Source organism: Barbus barbus (assembly GCF_936440315.1).
Source record: "Barbus barbus genome assembly, chromosome: 10".
Lineage (NCBI taxonomy): Eukaryota > Metazoa > Chordata > Actinopteri > Cypriniformes > Cyprinidae > Barbus > Barbus barbus.
In genome coordinates, this window is record NC_136738.1 from 29,945,173 (window position 1) to 29,970,923 (window position 25,751).

Here is a 25,751-nt window from a genome sequence, read left to right on the forward strand (position 1 = left end):
ATATGTGTCAGATAGTATGAACAAATGTGTGGTATTCCTAAAAAAATAAAATAAATAAATAAAATAAAATAAAATAAAATAAAATAAAATAAAATTAAATTAAATTAAATTAAATTAAATTAAATTAAATTAAATTAATGAATGAATGAAATGACATGCCAAAACAATATTTAAATAAAAAAAAAACTAAATCTCTTTGTCACACTGTCCAAAAAATAAATGAAAAATAAAAAATATGTATTATTCCTAAAAATGTATTTTTTCCTAAAAATAAAATACAATAAAATAAATGTATTTATTTAAAACTACAAACTCAAATTTAATTTAAAACTTAAACTTCAAACTTTTAAAATTGTGTTAAATTTTCAGCTATTAACATGCACATAACTATAATGAGTCACAGTTGTTTTATGACTATCACATTCACATACACGTTTACTCATCTAAAAGACAAAAGTTAGAAACACACACAGTTTGACCCAGTAATGTACCTCAGAAGTTTTGTAGTAGCTTGCTGTTAAATTTCATTCCCATCATGCACTGCAGGCATATTTACCCGGCACAGCAGTCTCAGTTTGATGCACTAGTAGGTGGCTTGGCTCTCTCACCTGTGACACCTAAGCTTTTGAACACACTCTCACTTTCTGTCCATGTTTTATGGAAGTTCTTCATCAGTTCCTCTGCAGAGGCCTCAGGTGACACCGTCACCTCTGACGTCTTTTTCTTCACAGCATCAGCATAGGAAAAAGGCACCCGTTGCGTCGTAACGCTTTGAGAGTGCGTGGAAACCGCCATGGTGCTTCTTGATCCGATAATTTTAGTGCTGAACTCGTCAACAGAAGAATAATGTTCAGTGACTGTTTTTGTTTCTGAAAAGGCTGTTGGATCGACAGACTTGTCTACTTTCACATCTCTGCTCACAAGCGGAGGGGAGCTCAGCTGGGAGCATTGTTGCCTCTCTGAAGCAAGCTCAGGCTTTGAACCTTCAGATGCAATTTCACTCACTCTTGACTCCTGTTCCTCCTGTTTGTTTTGTAGCTCTTTGATGGGGGAACTTTGCTCACTCATTTCAAAAACATTTTTAATATCCTTGATGTTGAAAGCAGTCATATCCTCTTGTTGTCTTGCTTTCTTCTCCGTATCAATCTCCAGGTCGTCAGTTTCCCTGCCAGACTTCTCTGTATTGTCAGTTGGGTCTTTTCTAATACCAACTTTGCCCTCTAACGTCTCAATTGTTTTGGCTTGTCCAGACAGGTCAACCTTAGAGAGATTTTCCTTCTCTTTCACTGCACTTTCAGTCACGGTGTTGGGGCCTAAACGCTCTGGAATAATAATGGCAGCTCCACTAACGTTAGCGTTATTCACTTCAGCGGTCACCACTTGTGTTTCAGAAGACCCAAGAGTCTTCTCTTCAACTGGTTTAGAGCCAATTTTGATCTGGCGTTGGAACGTAGTGGGAGATTCCACAATTTCGGACTTCTTTCCAGGGGCCACCACCAGATGAGGCACCGGATCCGGCGAGGCACTACGGGAGAGCGTAGCTGTGGCATTTCTGAGCCGCGTCAGACTATCTGCCCGGCTCGAGGAGCGTGAAGGGGAGGCCCTGCTTAAACGAGAGCTTGGCGTCTCAGACCTGCGCGGAGGAGGCGTCGGTGGCGTTGGGGAAGGCGAAGGTGCTGCCCTCTGTGGCGAGTCGGTTCTCCTTGTAGACTCGATGGTGATGGACGTAGGTGAGGGAGAGCGCATCCGTAACAATGGGGATGGAGCTCTGGGGTTAAGAGTAACGCTCCTCATCTGTGGCTTTCGACTCTTGCGCGTTGTCTTCATCTCCTCTTTGACCACCTTCTGTGTTTCACACTTTGTAGAACCAATGGAAGTCTTTGAAATTCTTTGTGTGGCTCCACTAGAGATACATTTTTCAGAGGTGGCCTCACATTCATGCTTTTCAATAGCGCCGTCAAAGTGCATTAGCTTTGCTTGAACAAGGTTTTTAACATGAGCGAGAATTTCTTTAAGCTTCTGTTCGTTGTGTTCAGCAGCTGCCTCTTCCAAATCACTCTTCTCCTCTGGCCCCAGAAGCCAGGTGGGCATTTCATTGAGCAGCGTTTTCACAGACTTAGAGTCCATTTTTCCCGCAACCCCCTGTAACTCTGAGATACGAGACAACATCTTCTGCACTTCGGCTTGTCTTAGAGATGTGCCGGCGCTTTCCGCCGAGGACTCAGCAGGCTCCTTTTGTGCAGATTTGCCTGTCATTTTTATAGGAACATTTCTGCTTTCATCATTTGATTCCTCAGGAATCTGCTGGCTTCCACTGGCCTGCTTTTGAACTTTTACAGTCATACCCTCCTCCTGGAAAGTCTGCTGTAGGACTGCACTTTCAGTTTTGATGACCTCCTTGTAAACCTCAGTGTGTCCCATTTGAATGGTGTGCTGTGTTTGCACAACGGTGATTTCTTCTTGTTTTTCATCAGATGTCAGGACTGGCCACTTAGGCTCAGCAGGCATGGCCTCTGTGGGCGAGATGGATGCAGCGTTGTTGCTTTGAGCGGCTTCCCTCACTTTCTTACTCTTGCTCCTCCTTTTCTTTTTCGGAGTGGCAGGGGGCCCCTTTACAGGTTTCTCTTTGGCCTCTTTCTCCACTTTATTCTCTGTTTCTGTGGGGCTTTTTTCTCTGCTTTCTTTCACCTGAACTTTCTCCTGCTCCGCTGTGGCTTTTTCCTTGCTTTCCAGCTTAGCGCTCTTACTAACTTTCTTAGCCTTTTGATTGACGACCTTTTGGGGCTTCTGCTCAGCATCCTTAATTTGACTCTCTTTGTTTGGATGAGATCGATCAGGGGAGTTTTTTTCTTGATTTTTCTTTGGAGAGATTTCCTCTTTTGTTTTGTCCTTAGATATGCTGCTCACATTCTCAGATTCATTTTTAGAGACACTTTGATGTTTGTCTGTTTTGACAGAGGCCTTTATTTCTTCTTTGGTTGTGTTTTTAATAACCGTCTTCATCACCTGCTGTACATTGGTTGTCACAGATCTCTTCTTTTTCTTTTTAGCTGAAGTAGAGGTGGTCTGCTGCTGACCCAAAGAGCCCTGCGATGACTGATTAGAGATAATGTTCTGTTTAACTGAGGAAATAACAGGAGATTCTGGAGGAGATTTCTCATTTGTGGCAGCGATCAAAGCCTTGCTTGGGGGAGCGTTTGAGAGAGCTGTGTGCTTGGATGAATCATATGAGTCTGTGGCTGATTCGGATTTGGTCACACTCTTTTGAGCTCTCTCTTGAGTGAAATCAAATGATATGCTTGCCTCTGATTGCACAGTGCATGTGCTCTCTGAAGAAAGCATTTCAAGGGCTGCACTGACTGACTCGTGCATGCGGATTTCAAAGGGCGGGTATAGCAGCGGTGGCGGCGTGCAGCTTTCCTCCCTCTGCTGTCTGTACTTCTGTTCGGCTTGTATTAATGGGGTTTTGAATTTGCTTACCGGGGATTTGGACGGCGGAGGAGGAGAAGCGGGAGGGGTGAGCATCAACGGGGCGAAAACTTTCTTGGGAGGCCGTGGAGACTCCGGTGGCTGTTTTGTGAACACAGACTGAATTTCAGAGGATATCACGGAGGACTTCACCGATGATGCAATGACATTTTTTCTACTCTTGGTCTTTCGTGTAGCCTTCACATCCATTTGGTCAAATGAAATTGCTGGCTCAAGCTTGGGTACTTTGCACAATGTTGGCGCTTTGACAGGTTTGACAGTCATTTTAGTGGGTTTGGATGGTATTATGTTGGGCAGCGGAAGAAGGTCTAGCTCCTGTTCTGTGGGAGGCGGAGGGAAGCAGTCTAGCTCAGCCGTGGCAAGAGGAGGAGGTGGTGGGGTTGGTGGAGGAGGTAAATGGTCAAGTTCTTTCTTGGCTGGATCACATGGAGGAGGAGGAGGAGTGGGGGGAGGGGGAAGATCGTGATCACCCATAATGCTCGGAGGAGGAGTGGGGAAGGAGATGCTATCATAATCCGGAGGGGGCGTTGGAGGGGGAGGCAGAGGGGGCTCGGGGTCAGGTGGTGGAGGTGGCATATGGATTTCCTGCTGTTTTCTTTTATCCAGTCTGATCAACCCCTTACAGCCGGTCTGGAAGTCGGTCTTCAATGTTTTGACGCCGTGTGTTTGAACAATTGTTTTGTGCTCCAGTACTGTGGTCTTTGTCTCCTGGCTGCATGCTGTGGTGTGAGCGGTGATTGCAGTGCTCTCTTGAGATGCGTATCTGTTTTGCATTGATTGCTTGTGAGCGCTTCTCTTTGATTCGCTGCTCATATCAAGGTTTTTAACTGCAGGGGTGGGCTTCTGTGCCGGGATGTCTTTCACTGATGGAGACGGGGTCTTGGCAGGAACTTTGACCTTTCTTTTCGTCTGCCTTCGGGGAATCGTTGGGCTAGCTCTCTGTGCTGTTTCCATTAAGGATTTTATTGTGCCCTTAACGTCTCCTTTTATCCCTTCTTCTTTCTCTGATAGCACTTGCTCTTGGATGTCATAGAGTGATTTTATGGAAAGCTTCACGTCGCCCCCTGTGCTCGCCCTGCGCTGCATTCTGGGAGATGGAGGAGGCTCAAATAAGAGCTGAATCTTGCCTTTCACATCTCCCTGGACACCAATCTCCTGCTGGCAAACCTTTCTCTCATTTAATGCTTCTTGTAGACCCTGTATTGCCGTGTGAATGTCACCCTTTACAATCACCTCCTTCTCCACCTCTCTCACTGCATGTTTAGCCTCCTCCAGCGATTTCAACGTACCTTTGATGTCACCTGGCACTAAATCTTCCAGGACAATTTCCACCTTGGTGGAAGCAGAGTCTTTTAGCGATTTCAGTGCTCCTTTGATGTTACCAGGAATGATTTCAGGCTTTTCCACCTCTCTGGGCTGATTTTGGGCCTCCTCTAGAGACCTCAGGGTTGTAGGTAAATCAGCTCGAATGACTACTTCTTTCTCCAGAACAACCATCTGGTTTACAGACTGCGTTAGAGAATTCATCACCGCTTGCAGGTCTCCTCTCACAATTTCTTCTCTCTGTAAATGTTCAAATGCAACTGGAGGCTCGGTCATGAAAACCTTAACTGTGTTATGAACATCGCCTGGGACTATATCTTCCCTGTCCACCAGACGACCGATTCGAGCTTGATTACGTGTCAGGCTGAGTTTAGTTCCCTTAATATTACCACCGATGATTTCCTCTTTTTCAATTTTACCCGGGTCAGCCTCATCTGGCTCTATCTGCAGCTTTTTGAGATAATCCAGTGCACCCGACTCAATACATGTAGAATAAAAGCTCACCTTTCCCCTCTCTGCTTCATCCACTTTACTTCTCACAATCTCCTCTGTGTCTGGATTGCAAAGTCTCTCAAGGCACCCTTTCACATTACCTCCGACTATATTTTCTTTCTGAGTGCTTGATTCCTCAGAATTTAATAAAGAGTAGATCGTCATACGAACATCTCCTTTTTCGTCTTCTTGAATGAGAATGCCCCGTTTGCCAGTGCTCTCCTCTTTCAGCAGATTGTTTATGGCTTCCTGAATGTCACCTCTTATTATCTCCTCTTTCTCCACAGAGGTGCTGCTGTGCTCTTGGAGCAGCTGTTGTACGGTGCTGCTGATGTCTCCCCTCTCCTCTGCATTTATAAGGATTCCCCTCTCAGTTTTCTCCTGTCTGTTGAGGAGGTTCATCATGATGTTTTGCAGATCTCCTTTAATGATGTCTTCTCTTTGGATCTGGGGAGCTTCTTTATTCATGAGGTTGTACTTAGCCATGTGAACGTCTCCAATTTCATCGGCCTCTATGATGATACCTTTGTTGTCTACCATTCTTTGGGTGAACAGTTCGTCGAGGGTAGCTTTAACACTTTTACCAACGATTTCTGTCTTCTCCAAGATGCTCTCATTAAATTCAGTGAACGGCGTAGTTTCAAAAAGCCATGTAGTGGTTTTAACATCTGCTTTGGGGATTTCTTCACAAATGACCTTTTTACTTTCATCACTTTCATTAATATGATCAAGAGGATTCTTCTCAAATAGCCACACAGACTGTTTGACATCCCCCTTCAGCTGTTCCTCCATAACAACAGTTTTCATCTCATCTTCTGACTTTTCAGAATGTATCTGATCAATTGTGTGAGTTTCAAACATCCATTTTGCTGTCCTAACATCCCCTTTATGAATCTCACTCATGCTGACAGTACGCACCAACTTTTGAGACAATGCATCAGATTCAAAATGCTGCTTGTTTGTCTTTACATCGCCTCCCTGAATGTCCTCGACAGTTTTGATTGACACAGTTTTGGCATCTTCTGCAATCTTATCAAGGGGCTGGGTTTCAAACCTCCATCTTGCTGAGCTGACATCACCTTTTTGGATATCTTCCTCTGTAACGCCTTTTAAAAGATAGACCTCATCCATCTCTCTAATTGAGTCCAGAGGCTTTGTTTCAAAGAGCCAACGGGCTCCTACTACATCGCCTCTATGTATTTCTTCTTTTGTAAGAATGGTCACTTCATGATAATGGCCTTCTTTGTCTTGGATGGCATACAGGGGCTGAGTCTCAAACATCATGGCGTATGTTTTCACATCTCCTTTCTCCTCATCCTCTCTGATGACTTTCTGCAGATTTCTAATTTCGGCCTCAGAGGACACATCTTGAATCTTGTCTAGAGTGTAGGTCTCAAAAATGAATCTGCCTTTATCAACATTGCCTCCCTGAACGTCTTGTGCCATACGAGCTCCTTTTAGCTTGCCGGGAGTCTCTGCGATTTTATCTATGGGTTGGTTTTCAAATAACCATTTGGAGTTTCCAACATTTCCTCTCTGAATATCCTCAGCTTGAGCACTCCTCAGCTGTCTCATGAAATCCTCAGAGGTTGAGCTCATAACATCAGACGATTGGGTCTCGAATATGTATTTCATCCGAGACACATCCCCTGATAGTATGTCTATCTCAGTAACACTCTTAAAATCTTCTCGCTGTCCTCCACTTATGTTCTCCAGGTTCTCTGTCTCAAACAGGAAACGTGCCATGCGGACATCTTTTCCATGAATGTCCTCTTGTTTCACAGTGCGAGTTTGCAACACAGTCTCCGAGTTATCCTGTATGGCATCAAGGGTTTGACTTTCAAAAAGCCAAGTGCATGTTTTCACATCGCCTTTTTGAACTTCATCAGAATCTTTTGTACTCTTAAGCTCTTCCCTTTCATAAAGCATGTCTATAGGTTTGGTCTCAAAAAGCCACTTACAGGTTTTAACATCACCTTTGACTATTTCTGCTGTCTCCCTAGTAACACACTCCTCATCTTCCATATTGCTAAAATACTTAATGGCATCGAGAGGCTGGGTTTCAAAGAGCCATTTGGCCATCTTGACATCTCCAGATTCGATCTCTTCTTGTGTTATGCCCTTTATGATTTGGAATTTAGTGATGCTCTCGTCGAATTGGTCAATAGGGCGAGTTTCAAACATCCACTGGCAGCTTCTGACGTCTCCTTTGACGATTTCTTCCCGGCGTACGGTTCTGACCTCGTGATAATGCCCAGAGCTGTCTTGCAGTGCGTATAATGGCATGGACTCAAATAGATTTTTATTTGATCTAACAGAACCAGTGGTGACACCCTCAACATGAATCTTCTGACTTTCATCATATTTGCTTAATTCATATGTTTCAAAAATTTGCTTGTAGTTGCTCACATCCACATTTTCTATATTCTCCAGATTCACCGTTCTTGTTATTTCCTTTCTCTCCTCTCTGATCTGCTCCAGCGGCTGGCTCTCAAACAGCCACTTCTGGTATCGAACGTCTCCTTTCTCCTCAGATGTCATCATTCTTTTGAGCTTCCCCACCTCTGCAAGCTCTTTCATCTCATCTTTTGGAGCAGTCTCAAAAAAGTGTCTGGCGGACTGAACGTCACCTCCTATAATTTCTTCTGCACTTGCGGGCCTGGCATTGGAATCATCCTTTAACATATCCATCGGTTGCGTCTCAAACACCCAACAATTTCTGCGGACATCACCCTTGTAACTTCTATCTATTTGTTCTGAATCAACTGTCTTCACAAACTCTCTCTTTTCCTCTTGAATGTCTTCCAAGCGTTGGTTCTCAAACAGCCATGTTTGATGTCTCACGTCGCCTCTTTCTTCATCAGACGCTATGGTTTTCTTAAGTCGGTTTACCTCATCATCCTCATCTTTAATGTTCTCCAGAGGTTTATTCTCAAACATCCATTTTTGGTGTCTCATTTCACCTCTTCCTTCTTCAAAGACTGCTTTTTTATTTAGCTTTCCCACTTCTGGAAGCTCTTTGAGTTCATCCGGTGGAGTGTTTTCAAACAAGTGTCTCACAGAGCGAACGTTACCTCCAATAATCTGTTCTGAGGCAGCAGGTCTGGAGTTGGCATCATCTTTAAGCGTGTCCATAGGCTGCGTCTCAAACACCATGCAGTGTTTGCGTATATCCGCCCCAAGAATCTCTTCTTTCTGCTGCTTTTGCATTCTCTCCCATTGGGCATTTATGGAGTCAAGTCTCTTTGTCTCAAACAGCCACCTTCCCCTTTTCGCATCACCAAGCTGGTTGTCTTCCATGGATATACTGGAGATTAGCCTGATTTGAGAAAGGTCCATGTCAATGTCATTCAATGGCTGCGTTTCGAAGAGCCAGCTTGATGTTTTGACATCACCTTTCTCCGTCTCCTCTCGGCGGACAGAAGTAATCGACACCATCTCACCGGAGTGTTCCCTCATTACACACATGCACTGCGTCTCAAACATCCATATGACTTTCTTCACTTCTGACTTGATCTCCTCCAGTACAGACTTCAGGTTCAGCAGCTGCTTCTCATCCATGGTTTCAGTGTCGCCCAGAGAATCCATTTCTTGGTTTTCAAACATGTACCTTACAGACTTCACATCCCCTTCGGTGGCTTCTTGTGTGAAGATGACTTCTTTGGTTTGCTCATCATCAGTGTGAATTTTATTTAGCGCATCCATCGGCTTTGTCTCAAACAACCAGGCGGCCGCACGCACATCTCTTTTCCCCACTTCATTCACTAGATAGTTCTGTTTAGCTGAATCACTTTGCAATCCCAGTGTATCCATGGGCTGCATCTCAAACATCAAAGCCCTGTTCTTAACGTCACCTCCAGGAATGATTTCCTGCCGAATTATCTTGTTGCCATCCTCTTCGTTATCCAAGTCATCCTTAATGCAGTCCAAGGGTTTGTTCTCAAACATCCAGCGCATTGACTGCACTTCGCCTCTCAGAATCTCATCCCACTCCAAATATTCGCAATCCGGGCTTCCGTCTGAATTGCTGCCGGTGTGTTTAAACTGGTATGCTGCCTCTTGAACGTCTCCTACTGCTTCAATGTCCTCGTCATAGCAAAAATCTCTTTCCAGGTCTTTCCTGACATCAGGGTGAATGTGTTTGCAGAGACGTTTCAGCTCTAATAGCTCCCTCTGTCTGTAGTATTGCTGTCTGTTCACTGTGTGTTTCACTGGAGGTTCAGGAAAGTTTTCCGCAATGTCAGAAGGTTCCTCCAGTAAGTCCGGTGGGGGCGGTGGCAGATATTCCAGATCATCATTATCGTCATCATCATCATCATCAAAAGTAAACTCATAACTCGGTTCACCTTCTTCCACTTTGTCTGAGGCAACACTGTTCAGAGTACTTGATATTTCACTCTTCACAGTTTGATGGGACGTGCTCACATCTGATGGCAGCTGTGAACGGCTTTTGTCACGTTCAATCTTTTTTAGAGAGAGAATAATGAACATAATTCAGTGGAGTTCTGAAATAGCTTATACATCAGCTGGATCAGAAAAGTACTTTCATTTTTTTTAAAAAAAGGAATGTCCAAATCTGGGCAAATAATTTTAAAGGCCTTTCCAGTATTTTTGTGTCCTTATTGTGCATTCAAAAAAGACCAGCAAAAACGCATCTGAAAAGGTTCTGCTTGAGTGCATAAAAATAAATAAAGAGCTCCACCTTACACAATTACAAGAAAAAGTTATCTGATTTTGGTAACTGCTCAGCCGCAGCACTATATGTTCCCTCTGCATCTGAAAGAGTTATCCATTAAGTAAACAAATGTTTTTTTCTAACCTAATGCATTGTTATATTTAAAAAATTGCTTCATGAATATATTAAGACACACTTTCCTAAAACCATCAATATCATGTACTACACTTAAAAATTACTGCACACTGCAAAAATGTCATTTAAATGAGTTTTAATTAGTCTTTTTGACATTTTCCAAGTAAAATATGTAAAAGTCTCTAAACCAAGAAAACTTACTTGAGAAGAAAGACTGCATTAGACAATAAGACATGTTTTTATAGACTGTTTATTTAATACAGTGTATTTGTATTGCATTTTTCTGTTCTGTCTCTGATGAACACATGCTCTCAAGTCTTATGAAGCTCAATACAACTACGCTGTTGAAAGTGGAGGGACTCATGGAAACATGTAAAAAAGATGGTAAGCAGAGTCTTTTTATGCACTGAATCCTATTAAAGTATAATATATTCATGTGTCAGAGTAGAGATGTAGGCTAAAAAAGACTTACCTTAATTTTCTTGCTGGGGGCTGCCTCCTCAATAGTCTTTTCAAAATGCTGTGCCAGTTCTTTAGTCGAGAGCCTCGGATAGTACTCTTCCTCCTCTGGAAGCAAAAGTTCAAATTAAATGCATCTTGTGAGTCTCTGTAAAATGCACTGTAAGCCAAAGAATGAGTCATTGTGTGATATAGAACTTATTATCTATAAATTACTGCTGGTAAACTTACCCGTTTCATTGTGATGATTCTCATAACTGGAAATAACCTCCCGGTTATGAGCGCTTTGATCATGTGCAGCCTATAATATGGCAAAATAAATAAAACAACTTCAATTTAGTGGCATATGCAATAATGAAATAGAGTGCAACCCACAAGATCTAAATGAACAGCTCTGGCATGAATTCACATTTATGCATTCGGCAGATGTTTTCATAAACATTATAAGTATATGCATATAAATATCCTTCCTTTGCATATAAATATTTTCACAATATAATATTTTTTATATTTTAATATATTTATTTGTAATATATTTTTATATTTTAAAATACAGCAAATTATCATGAATTATTTTAAATGTGACTTCGACATGACAAGAACCTTTGAAGCACTTAATCTTATCAAATGTTTCAGGGTTTTAGTGCTTTATTTTTATTCTGTTCAACAGACACTGATCTGCTCACTCGATTTAACAATCAATATTTCATGAATTATTCTACTGGACTATACTCTCACATCTATTTTTGAAGATTACTTCAAACCTTTATTTATTCCCCTTGTTCTCATTTCTAATCACTTTTATCATCCTTTACCATGAGATTATTATAAGGAGGGCAACGTTATGGGTTTGATTCTCAGGCAGTGCATGAACTGATAAATATACGCGTTAAATGCAATGCAAGTCACTTAGGATAAAAGCACCCACCAAATGAATGAATGTAAATGCAAGTGTTTATGTGGAGGTGATGACGCTAAAACCTCCAGCTTCTAAATGACATTTTCACATTATTGAAAACTGATCAGTTACAGTGACATTTAACAGCAGACAGAAATAAACAGAAATGAGGCACTATAGAGACTGTAAATTAAGAACGGTCAGCGTGGATCCACTACTGTTAGTGTCTAACGTTTTTGTGAAATGGAGAGTTATTAGTAGCAGGGCTGTCGGAAATGTCCGTACCCTTTCATCCTGGAGGAAGACCTGCTGCGAGACATGTCGACCCCCGCTGCTGCTCGCCACACTCATCACTGATGAATTTGACACCTCCTGCGTGACAGGAGACAAGGGTTGTTAGAGGATGAGACATAAAAAACACACACTGTCTTTCCAAGAAAGCGCTCACACAAAATATCTTATCTGCACAGCCTTTTCTTAGTCACAAACAAATAGATTTGTAATGCCATGTGTCTCTGTATCTCTCTATTGTGAACAAAATATACACAAAAAGCGATAAGACTAATACACTCAACTGTGAATGAAGTTTAAGCCATTATTATAGATGGATTTTTTTCTTTCTTTTTTTTTTTTCTTTATAGGTGCAATTTTTTCCCCTTATTTCTGTCTTTCTCTGGTTATTCTGATTGCACCAGCTATACGCTCTACTCAGCTGGACTAGCAGGTGACAGGGAGGTAAGTAGGCAGATTTGACATGTGCACACACGGCCACAAGTCAGTTCAGTTTCTGACAGAAGCATGAAACTGCAGCTCATTGTAACTCAATGAAATCCTATCTAGTATCAAACCAGAAAGTATTTAGAAAATTACTTAACACTTGAAATATATTTGGAATAATTAAGATTTTTAAATGCTTAGAAAGAATACTCTTCTGCTCTCCAAGGCTGCATTTATTTCATTAAAAATACAGTAAAAAGATACATTTTGTGAAATATTGTTACAATTTCAAATTACTGTTTTCTTTTTGAATATATTTTAAAAAGTAATTTATTCATGTGATGTAATGCTGAATTTTCAGCATCGTTACTCCAGTCTTCAGTGTCACATGATCCTTCAGAAATAATTCTAACATGCTGATTTACTGCTAAAGAAACATTTCTCATTATAATTCATGTTGAAGACCATTTTGTCCACATAATATATTTTGTGGAAACTGAGATACATTATATTTTTTCAAAGAAATTAAAACTTTTATTCAGCTAATGATACATTAAATTGATCAAAAGTGACAGTAAATGCATTTATAATGTTACAAAAGATTTCTTTTTTAAATAAACGCTGTTCTTGAACTTTCTATTAATCAAAGACACTGATGATAATCAGATAAGTCAATCAAAAACACTAATAATAATTGATAACAATTAAGAATCAAATCAGCATATAAAAAAATTAAATGTCAAATTTTAAGATATATTCAAATAGTTTTTAAAATTTCACAACATTACTGTTTTTACTGTATTTTTGATCAAATGAATGCAGCTTAGGCGAGCAGAAGAGACTAAAATAGATAAAAACATTTAAAAATCTTAATGATTTCAAACTTTTGAACTTTATGGACTGCATTAGAAAGCTAGATATCAAACCAACAGGCATCAAATGCTGAAGGTTCTTTTCTCAAAACTACATGACTTGCCAAAGTCATAGTGACAAATGTTTGATGTTGAAATAAAAGCCACATACTTAACATAGTGCTGCTAGCATATCTCAACCCTTTACACATTCTGTAATATACACATGCTTTGTCAGCATCATTTCAAGGAAACAACATTATAATAAAATAAAAAAATATATTTATGCATATTTGCATGAAATCTGCATTACCCAAACACAAATTAAAGCTTGGAATTAATCTGTACATTTTCGTTTTTCATTTCAGGATTATGATTAGTCAGTGTCAATTACTGTTAAACGGCAGGTTTAATGGTTTCAGCCCTTGGATGAGCAGATTTTGTAATGCTATAATATGTTCCAACTCACACTCCCACACACAAACACATGCAGCTGCGCATAAACAAGTGTGATATCATCAACAGGGATGAAATCAATACCAATCCATAAAAGCACATGCTCGTCATTACAAGAGATACGACTGACATACACTGATGTAGATTGCATCATTAAAACCAAAGGTGACTGAGAATCAGACCTAAAAACACTCATCAAAGCAACAGCACAACAGTGAGCGCCCACTGCTTCAGCTGCTTGGCTTCTGGTGAAGTATTTTTCATTTTCTCCAGAGAGACTTCAAAAAACACTTTAATAAAAGAGTTCCAAGTCATTAACCAAACCAACCGGCTCTGAGATGAATCGCAACACTACAAACTTTGATTCAAAGCGAAAAAGCATTTGAAAATGGGAAAAAAGGACAAAGTTCATTGGCTACGCTCAGATGTGAACTGTTCAATGATGTCTTTTAACTTGATTGACAAAAGGATAAAAAAAAACAATTTGTAGGGCTGTGTATTGAGAATTATTTTATTTTTTTTAATTTTGATTCAAAAGCTCATGATTCAATTCAGTTTCGATCTTGATTTAATCCAATATCGATTTATCTGGATATATAGGCAATCAGGTAAAGTAGGCTACAGTTTTTTTTTTTTCCAATAATTTTTTTTTTTTATATAGCAATTAATAAACCCTGTCAAGTGGTATATTACTGTATTAAAGTGAAAAATTTAATTAGCAGTCCTACAAATTTAAATCGCAGTTCTAATAATTGGTCAATGCTCAATAAAAATGCGATATTCATGTTGTATTTAAATGTGTTGTTACTATATATTTAACTACATTGTAAATATGAATTAAAAGTTTATTTTTGATTTGTTTTTGTATTAATGCATTGATATACATCTCATTGATATGTTACCGTGTTAAAAAATGAAGGCTCTTTCAAAAAACATTAATAGATTACATGTAAAAATTGGCATTTACTGAATAAGACAAAATTTATTTTAAAAAATCTACACTGCAAAAAATCAAGAAGGATTTTCTAGACAAGTAAAAATTATTGCCTTGTTTTCAGAAAAAAACAAGTCAAAATTAGGTGAGTTTTTGCTTAGAGCAAGCTAAATAATCTGCTAATGGGGTAAGCGAAAGCTCACTTAATTTTGACTTGTTTTTTCAAATAATTTTTGACTATTTGTTCATTTAATTTTAAGAGTAACTTAACTAGTTCTCCATTTATTCCTTCTTAAATTAAGCAAATCAGTTTTGGATGATAAACTGACAGACCATGAAAAGGTTCTGTGGTTGAAAAGAAACTTGTTTTAAACATGTTTTGTTTAAAAGTCTTAAAGTTGAAGACATGTTGGATTGTGTTAGATAATTCGAACAGAAAATAGCCTATAGAAAAACTAAAGAAAAAAAAAGAAAAAACACACGTCTAAAATATAAAAGATAAACACAGACCTCATTATCCAGAAAAAGGATAAAAAACAAGCTCAAAAATACATCCTACATACCAAACACACACAGAATGTGACACAAGTTATAGTTTAAATATACCTCCTTCCAAACATGCACACAGAAACAAGTTTAATAAATTAGTGTCACCATGGGCAACAGAAAGCACAGATAATGAGATGACCTGCTGCAGCAGAATCCTTTGATCCTTCTCTCAAATAACTGCTGCATGATACATAATGTCAGCTTATGCTCTCAGTTGTCTGCTCAGTGCTTATCATTTACAACATGCTTCTCTTTGTGAGCTGTGGATTACTGCCAAACTTTAGCTATTTTATGTAGTAATTCCATCTAATGTTCAATAAACTACACTTTGTCTGTATACATTTGCATCTTGAGTTCAAGAAGCTACAAAAATAGAGGAACATATTTTCAGATCTATACATCTAAAGTAGTGGTTCTCAAAATGTTATATTTATAACATATTTGTTGTAAACGTAATTTGGTCACACCTTAGTTTGGGGACCAATTCTCACTATTAACTAACTATTAAATATGACTATTACCTCAATAAACTCCTAATTACTACTGATTGATAGTTTGCTATGTGTCATGAATCTGGTGTATGAACTTCCGTTAACTCACCACCAGAGGTCACTCACTCACTCACCACAGGGACTCTTGCACCACACTAACTGTTGCACGCCACCTCAGACTACAAGTCCCATCATCCATTGCACTGACGACACACACACACAGCTGATTGCACTGATCACACACCCTACATAAACCATGTACTTCCTCTCCCTCTCGGCCGAGTATTGTTCTGTGTATAGCACCCCCCTAGTGTTAGCTGCCTTACCGAGCCATTCTGTGTTTTTCTGTTTAGTTCCAGTATTGTTCTGCATTTATAACTCTCCTAGTTTTAGCTGCGATACGGAACCCACTTTGTTGTCATAGTCTTGCCTTGTGTGTTTTTCTAGTGTTTTGATTCTTGCTCGTGTTTCCTGGATTTACCCTTTGCCTTGCCGTTTGGACTCTGTTTGCACCTCTCTTGGACTACTGCTTGTATACCTGGATTATCTCTCTGCCTTGCCCTGTTGGATATTGTTCGCCGATCGTCGACTCTCGCTAGCCCTAGGATTGCTCTGTGTCTTGCCCGTACCATACCTGTTTGACCCTGCCTGTTTATTGACTGTTTATAAATAAAAGCTTGCTCTTGGATCCGCACGTCTCACGTCTTGTTCGCCCCGTTACACTGTGGTTATGTGTGGGGTAGGATTAAGCCATCTAAAATATGTTCATGCAGAATAAAGGTCCTTGCACAGTGACTCCAAAATTTTCATATGCGTCTTGCTACGGATGCGAAAATCACAGAAAATCAAACCTGATCTGATTTTTTAGGAACGTAATATCATTATCCCTTTCCACATCATTATTTCCTCCCAATATCACCTGCCTTTGACTAGTAGGTAGCAAATCATGGTTTCATGACTGCGGTGTAACCTAAATGGTTAATAACTGCTCATAAAGATTTTTTAAAACTTCTCCTGTCTGTTTAGAAGTGCTTAAAACTGCTGTAAGACTTTATTTCTTTATCAATTCTCAAAATTGAGACATGAATCCATCATTTTAGAGTCAAAAACATACCACTCATATAACCTTCATGAAATCTAGTTTACTTTGTTGAATTCCTCTTCCTGTCATTCCAATTCAAATTACAAATCAACATCCTGTGGTTTGTAGCCAATTCCCAGCTAACAGAAATTTGTTCTAAAAATGCTTTGCTAACGCTCCTAATATCTGAACATTCAAAGAATCTAGTTTCTCAAAATGTTTCAGGGAAAAAAAAAACATTCCATGAATGATGCATAAATAATGTTTTTGAGCTAATGTTTTGAGAACATTATTAAAGACCACATAACTTTGAACTAACATTCTAGTGGAATAATGTTTGTTCCAGGCCCGGCTCCATGCAGAATCAAATCACTGAGGGTGGTTCTTAAATTAGTGAGGGGTGTCATTTATTGCTATGGCCCAAAGAGCGCTCCCTTCATAATCACTAAAAAGCTATCACTCATCTTAGTTCATTGCGATCTCACAAAGTTGTGTTATAACCGATGAAGTTCACACTGCACAACAAATCTCTTATTTACATCACGTCTAAACTTTGTAATAATAAGATGATTCGTGCTGAAAGCAACACCTGAATAAAAACTTTGGTGATTTGAGCAGTGAGTGGATTCTAACTTAAACGCCTCTGATTGGCTGTTGCATTCAAGAAATCAACAGATATGTCTGTGATTGGTTACATTGCTCAAAGCTGCACAAACATGTTGAAATAGAAACCAATCTCCAGAGCACAAACCATAACACACTGGATATCATCTGCAATGAAATGCCATTATTACAGCTTTAACTGAGGGTGCTAAGCACCCTCAAATGAAATCAGTAGCACCCTCAGTCAAACCGAGCCTGGTTTGTTCATAATTTTTGAGAGAACCTTGACAGAGCGTAATCCAAAATTATGAGAACATTCACTGTTAACTGGGCTAAATTGAAAGGAAGCCAGTTACAAAACTGCAGCCACCAGTAAAAATACGTAAACAAACTAAATTCACAAAATTAAAATTGGTGTCCAAACAATTTTCATACAGAAATTGCAAGTACATTTACAAAGAAACCGCAAGTTACACATTGAATTAAACATTTTTTACAATGTACAGTAGTTAACTAATTAATTGCTGCAGGTAGATAATGTTTTTTCTAAATAAATAAATTTTGAGAATGAAAGCACAATTTTATTATGATCCAAATCTGCATAGAAAGGAGGCGTTTGTACTCTTGTATTTTCAAGCCAAAAAAAAAGAAAGAAAAACATTTTAAAAAGTCATTTTTTTTAAGTAATTAACATTCTCACCTCAATTTTTGCACTGTTTTTTTTTTGTTGTTGAATTCCTCCGCTTTTCATGCCAATTCAAGTAATAAAATCAATATTCTGTGGTTTGTTTCCAACTGAACTCAAATTGAAAGAAAGCCAATTACTACATTCTGAAGTGTCCTGATTAGCATCCCACATGCATTTGACATTTAAAACTGGATGAAGCACACTTTAAATTGCACATCAATCAGAAATGAAAAATAAGGCATAATAAAAAAAATGAAAGAAAAAATTAATTTAAATATATGCTTCATAATATTTTACATTTGCTGATTCACGTCAGCTAGCACAGTTTGAGAGGCGCGGCTTTAGAGCACTTGAGCGCTGATGTGCTGGCAGACGAGATGAGAGCACATCTCCCACTTTCTCCTGTCATTCTGTATTCAGTCTGATTTTTTTTTTTTCTTCTATCAGTGAGCCGAAGCCACCTTGTCCCTGCAGGGCGAACAGAGCGCGCTCAGACCCACTGGTATGGATGGGTGGACTGGATTCAATTTGGATCGGCAGAGCTGGATTACACAGACTGTGACCAAAATTTATCTCCATTCTTCTTCTCTCACTGCAAGCAGTATCTGATTTTTTTTTCAGAGGCAGGACACTGCATGCATAATATTAGCATGTGCCAATGCTAATGGGCTTCAGAAGCTTGAGAGAATCTATGCAGATCTGAGAGGGTACAGATGGGTAGAGATTTGACTTGTTATTGTGTCAGATTTCGGGTTTTGGTGTAAGGTCAGCTGTAAGAGGATTAATCTTATTCTGAAAGTCCATGCACGCACTCTCTTTTCTACATCAGAAAACGATTTGCTCATCTGGAAGTTGCATGCATGCTTATAGCGTCTAATACCTGTACCAGAACTAAAACTAGTGGTGATTAGAGTTGCCAAGCATGCTAAAAGATACACAAGTGGCCTGTATCTAAAGGAACAAAAGTGCATTTGATTGAAACAATATGGGACACATTTGTGGTGCATTTTAGCATCTTACATCAATACGCGTCATTGCATTTGAATCAGTTTTGCATCTAAGTCTTAATTTTACAATTGCAGATTAGAATGGAAAACAAAAGCTAATGTGAAACCTTTAGGATTAGTTTTGGGAATGTACAAAAGCACTACAAAGTTGAACAAAATAAGAATGTGTTCTTTATGTTCAGTCACGATTGTGCCATAAATCGCCTGGGTAGAAGCTAAAATGATATGTGTGACACTTTAGTACGACATTAAATTTTTTTTTTTTTTTTTACAGATTCTGTATGTCAGTGAGTCAAAATCAAAGTAACTGCATCTCAAATGCATTTTAGCACTTAATTCTTTTCAATACACATACATAGCAGTATGCATATACTGTATTTTTAATTTTTTTGTAGTTTGGTTTGGCCTGCAATATTTAAATACAGGCTTAAATGCAGACCTTGAGCCAAAAACTCATCACCAAACACCAATGACTTGTATAGGTCTATAAGGACAAAAGTGTTGGGACACCCCCTTCTTTAGAACAGAAAAAGACACTAACAAAACTGTGGCAACAAAGATGGAAACAGTTTTGGATGTGTCTAAAATGACATTACCCTTATGTACAAGTCATTGGTGTTTGGTGATGAGTTTTTGGCTCAAGGTCTGCATATAAAGTCACACCAGAGGTGTTCAGCTGGGATCAGGACTTGGCTTTCTACAGACCAGTCAAGTTCTTCCACACTGACTCAATCAATCATGTCTTTTTGAACCGTGTCTTATACACAGAGACACTGTCATGTTCGAATAGAAAAGGGTCCTGTCCAAACTGTTGCTATAAAATTAGAAGCACACAATTCCCTAGAATATCATTATATGCTTAAACATTAAGATTTGTACTCATAGAAATTACTAAAGTAGTCAAACATGTTCATTAGAAGGGGGTGACCCAATACTTTTGGCAATATAGTGTGACTGTTTTCTATTTGAATACATGTTAAAATATAATTTATTCCTGTGATGAAAAGGCTGAATTTTGAACATCATTACTAAAGTAATGGTCTTCAGTCTTCAGTGTCACATGATCATTCAGAATTCAGAAATTCAGAAATGTTTTCCTATTATTATAAACAGTTGTGCGGCTTAATATTTTTGAAAGAAAGTAAAAAAGCCATACACTGACCTAAGCTTTTGAACAGTAGTGTATATTATGAGTTCCCAGTTTGAGAAGCAGTTTCCAAGTATCTTCCAACACTGACCTGCACAGATCTGTGTGTGTGGTGAATCTGGGTGACCGTGTGAGATGATGACATGCCCTCATTTTCAAACTGTCTGCGGACACTGGCCAGACCCCCAGGCAGGGAAAAAACCTCGGCTTCCTCCATGACCTGATGAAGAAAGAGACAAAGACAGAGAGACCGCCAGCGTTGAAAATCATGCTAAACAGATTTATGCTTTTACAAGAGCTGCAAGATTATGGGAGTGAAAGTGTGATCACTTGTCTCTCGTCTTCATCCTCCATCAAACAAAAATATTCATATATTCATGAGACAATGTGGCTTACACACACACACACACAAGCACAGATTCCAGCCCTCATCTCATTATCTCTGTGGCTTTACAAAATCACATTTTAAGATTTTGCATGACAGTCTTATTTGCATGGCATGATATTGTGAGGCCCTGATACTGTGAGGTTTCATTTACTCAGCAATCCATGCTGTCACCTTCTGGAAGTGTTGCTTATTTGTACATGCCGTCTGCTTTATTTCAAAGCCTGCTTCATTTATTAATTTTGCTAATTAATTCCATCTACAGAATGAATGAACGCAATTTGCATGGTGCAATTCTATATTGCAAACAAGTTCTAAATATCAGATGCAGGATACAGCAGACTTATACGATTTGACATACTGTACAGTGTCACTCCAACACTGCGACTCAGACTCCTGAATCAGCTCTTTAAATTGATGAAAGTGTGCTTGACTACACTGCATCTGGATATATGCCCAGTTATAACGCTCTTCTCCATCATTTGATGTATAACTGCTGCCATGACCAATCAAAATCTGAAAACAAACATTCATAAATATAAATAGACAGTCTGACAGCAATAGTTTAAGGAACAGTCCACCCAAAAATGAAAATATACCCTCAGGGCATCCAAGATGTGTTTGTTTCTTCATGGGAAGAGATTTAGAAATGTGGCATTATATCACTCACTCACCAATGGGTCCTCTGCAGTGAATGGGTGCCGTCAGAATGAGAGTCCAAACAGATGATGAAAACATCACAATAATCCATACCACACAATTGATGTCTTGAGAAGTCCTCTCAAAATCAAAATCCACCCACATTTGTTTAGAACAGTTTTTTCTTTTAAATGGTGCTTGATCTGTGCATATTTCTCTCCTAATTCAGACAACTTTTTCACTACAGAAAACAATATTATGGACAAAGAACTCATATTTTAGCCAGAGCCAATAGTTTGAAGTTAAAAATGCCTTAATGATGAATTTGTTTCTCACAAATGCACAACTTTTTACTTCAGAATACATTAATTGATGGACTGGAGTGGTGTGGATTACTTGTGGATTATTGTGATGTTTTTATCAGCCGTTTGGACTCTCATTCTGATGGCACCCATTCACTGCAGAGGGCCATTGGTGAGAGAGTGATGTAATGCTACATTTCTCCAAATCTGTTCCATTGCAGAAACAAACTCATCTACATATTGAATGGCCAGAGGGTGAAGTCTTTTTCAGCAAATCATCAGATTTGTGAGAACGATTCCTTAAACATTAATTGCTATTGGTAAATAATGCTTTTTGTGAACAAACGAGTTCTATGAATATATGCATCATCTATAATAAGGCTTATTTGCATAGAAAATAGGCATGTTTGTACTTACTGTATTTTCAAAGCAAAATGCTATTTTTACTTGCTACAAATTTACTTATACCCTCAGAGTACATATTTCATAGGTCATCGTGGCTTTTATTATCTGTCTTATAAAATGCTCTTATATTACAGCAGTCACCAAAACTATTGCTTTAAATAACACGCTGATGTATTTAAATCATTACTCTAACTTAAAGGAATGTTCCACAAGTTAAGCTCTATCAACAACATAAAATACAGCTTGAACACATGCACTTTGTATTTTAATTTTCATATTCAACTTGTAAGTGCCTTACTCTATCGGCAACATTAAAACTTAAAACACCGAGGGATGAGCCGGCATTATACCACTGCACCATAATACTACCGGTACTGAAGCAGAGTAACTTCTCTGTACTTTTTACCCTCCTGTAGGGATGTGACATCCACTGGTGCAGAGCAGACGTGCAATGCTGTTTTTAGCAGCCGGCCAAAGAGAGAGAGAACGAGAGCGAGACAGAAGGAATTGGGTTTCTGGAGAGGTTCTGAACTCCCACTGGTCAGCCATCATCACATTTCACTATCACACTGTGACAAAGCCACAGAAAACAATGATGTCACTGCACACGCACATGACCTCTCTACTGTGGAGTCCAAAGAGGCATTCGGCCCTTCACCTCACTCTGGCTTTAGAGTGTCAAGGACATGAAGCTGCTTTGTGTCACAAGAAAAACTGCATAAAATTGCAAGATTTTACCTCATTCAGTGTTAAGATCATTGCACACGGAGTCCGAAATTTTCGCGTGCGTTTTACATTTTTTTCATATTCCTCATCCTTTCCTATCAAAATGCATGCTATGGATGCGAAAATGCAATAAATCGAACTTGATCCGATTTTTTTTATGACGGACGAAAATTTCGGACTCAGTATGCAATGACCGTTGATCTTTTTATTTTGCTAATGAAAAAGATGAGATGAAGATGCATTGCAAATGCAATGTTGCCTTGAAAACACACTAAACATATGCTGAAATATGTCCTAAACAGTCCAGTTCCAGTAAATGTGGAAATAATTCCTTCTAAATGAAGAGTTCCCATCACAATAACGTCTACATTTTTAGAGCTATTTTAGAGCTATTTTAGGAGCTCTGAGTTTTTACAAAGACAGTTTAATGTTCATTTTAGTAAAAATGAACTAAAATTTTATTTTTGAAGTCTTTTTAGACATAGCAAATTTGACTAAAACCAAAGAATATGACAAGAGAAATAGTGACTAAATTAAAAGGACATAACTAAAAAACAGTTAACACATGTTAAGAAACCTAATTCAGAGAATATAAAAACATGCACTACTGTTTAAAAGTTTGGGATGGTTAGGTTTTTTAATGTTTTTAAAAGAAGTCTCTTATGCTAACCAAGGATGCATTTATTTGGTCAAAAACAGAAAATTTGTGAAATATGATTACGATTTCAAATAACCATCTTCTATTTTAATACATTTTAAAATGTAATTTGTGTGATACAAAGTTGAATTTACTCAGCATCATTACTCAGTCTTCACTGTCTTACGATCCTGCAGAAATCATTCTTATATTCTGATTTGATGCTCAAGAAACATTTCTTATTATTATCTGTCATGCTTCTTAATATTTTAATGAAACTGTGATATATATTTTTTCAGGATTCTTTAATGAATAGAAAGGAACAGCATTTATTTCAAATAAAAATCTTTTGTAACATAATAAATGTGTCATATTTGATCAATTTAATGCACGCTTGCTGAATAAAAGTATTAATTTCTTTCTCTCGCACAAAAACTATTGAACGGCAATACATATTATTATTCTTAACAAGTCTTATGCTACTTAATTTGCCTTCTTAATTAAATGTTGATTGTTTTAACAATGTTTAGATGTTTTGCTGGAAATCAAAAACAGATACTGTTGAAGAAAATGATTTTTTTTCCTGTGCAATACGGGTGATTGTGTTCTTTTCATGTCTCAGCTAAGGCATCTGAATCAAAGCCACTACTGATGTCACTAAATTCTGTTCCTAAGAAACCTTTTTTAGGAGATTTCACCAGAACTGTCAAATCCTGGGGTTTCTGCATAATGTACTGCCTGCTGAAGTCCACTGCTTGTCTAATTAATTTGGTCTCCCTCTCTGTCCTCATCACTGCGTTTGTCTGTCAAACGTTCTGTCTCTATTACCGTGACGAGGGGTGCAAATCAAACGCACACTGGTTTCTTTTGTGATTTGATGTATCAAGGCAGCAATTACTGTATAAATCAATGAGTTTGGAATTATACATGAATTTGACACAAGTGCTCGGTCCTCACGCAGTGTTTAAACGCAGAACAGTCAGAATTTATCAGCCTTGATCGTTTGCTCTAATGAGACGTTGACATAAGTTTGTGTGCCGCATGAGTGCCTCATTTGCCTCATTGAAGTGATATTGGCTGATCAATTTGATGGCACTCAGACAGCCGGATGGGAACTGCTGAGTAAATAGCGTTAGTCTGCTCAACAGAAGATCTTAAGGCTTGTCTAAATTTGACTGATGGCTGACAGTGATGAAGCAGGAATTAAAGATATAGTTCACCCAAAAATGAAAATTTGCTGTTAATTTACTCTCCCTCAGGCCATCCAAGATATAGGTGACTTTTTTCTTGAATAGAATAGTAAAGAAGATTTCAAGCTAAAACCGTGGTCCTTGGTAATTCATAAAATGCAAGTCAGCAGCTGCTAGTTTTTGAGAAAAACTAAATAAATAAAATACATGCACCTCTTGATATATTGAGGTCTTATGAAGCGAAACAATCAGTCTGTGCAAGAAACTGAACATTATGGACAATAATGGAACATTATTACAAATGTGGATGTTTTACATGTCTAAACCATATGAAGTGGACAAATAACTCTTCAACAGCTCACCTTTTTACATAATGCGAAACCATAAAAACATTAATTTCATCCCTTCGTTCAAGTGCTTGGTTGATGCATGTGCATGTCACAGGCTTCAAGTTTAGTGACTGTTGGAGGAACTCTGTGCTGCTCAAGCCACCATCTGTTTCAGACGGTTCAGTCTGATTTCGTGAACTGATTCATTCGGTTAATTAAAAAGAACCGGTTCAAAAGAATGATTTGTTTGTGAACCTAACATCACCCCGGACCATTTACCTGAGGTTCTGGATTATAGGTAATAATGTTGTAAATAATGTTCTTCTTCTTGCACAGACCAATCATTTCATTTTTGAAGACCTCAATACATCAGCAGGAGCTATGGGTATGCATTTTTGTGTTTCTTTGATATGCTTTTTTTTATTCTCAAAAACTGGTAGTCATTTACTTGCATTTTAAGAATCACCAAGGACCACAGTTTCAGCTAAAAATCTTCTTTGCTGTTGTACTCAAGAAAAAAGTCACCTAGGTCGCTTGCCTGAGTCGCCTGAGGGTGAGTAAATCAAAAGCAAATTTTCATTTTTGAAAATCAAAATGAAATCCCTCTCTTGCAATTCATTCACAAGTGGTCAGATTGTGGTTTACACCTGGTATTTCCATCCCAAATTAGTCTCCTATGATCGAATCAGTTTTTACCCGTGTGTGTGTGTAAAGCATACCAAACTGGAGAAGCCTGTTCTGTCCTGTTTGGAAACCGCCGCCTGGTACACAGCCATGCGGTTTTTCAGCGGGACAGGTTCGGAGTGAGCGCTCTCCTCCAGCGTGCCTGCTCTGAATGCTGCAACGCTACCTGCAGGTGGAAAGAAATCAACAGACAAAGCAAACCAATTAGATGGTTGCCCATGCAATAAAAAAAAACCACCTCCACAATGCTATGATGTCCTGGATGGTTGCTAAGGGGTTGCTAGGGTGGTCTGATTGATTGTTAACTGGTTGCCTTGGATAATTTGTTTTTATGTTATGGGCAGTTTATTTGATGGCTAGGGTATCCTGGGTGGTTTTTAGGGTCTTAGAAGTGGTTAGGTGAGCACTAAGGAGTTGCTAGGCAGTTTTGAGTGCTTGCTGTTTTAGTGGTTTATAGAA

At 38.7% G+C, this 25,751-nt stretch overlaps 1 protein-coding gene across 1 annotated transcript in view; it reads right to left on the reverse strand.

Moving 5' to 3' along the window:
• The window catches only part of xirp2b (xin actin binding repeat containing 2b), a gene marked incomplete at its 5' end in the record, with an annotated part of 36,809 nt that extends 11,425 nt beyond the window's left edge, over positions 1-25,384 (reverse strand). The window contains 6 exons of the mRNA XM_079427377.1: positions 609-9,768; positions 10,587-10,681; positions 10,805-10,874; positions 11,757-11,843; positions 20,087-20,215; positions 25,328-25,384. Of these exons, the coding sequence (XP_079283503.1) occupies positions 609-9,768; positions 10,587-10,681; positions 10,805-10,874; positions 11,757-11,843; positions 20,087-20,215; positions 25,328-25,384 (9,598 nt within the window). The remainder of the gene's footprint in view (positions 1-608; positions 9,769-10,586; positions 10,682-10,804; positions 10,875-11,756; positions 11,844-20,086; positions 20,216-25,327) is intronic.
• Positions 25,385-25,751: the final 367 nt, after the last annotated feature.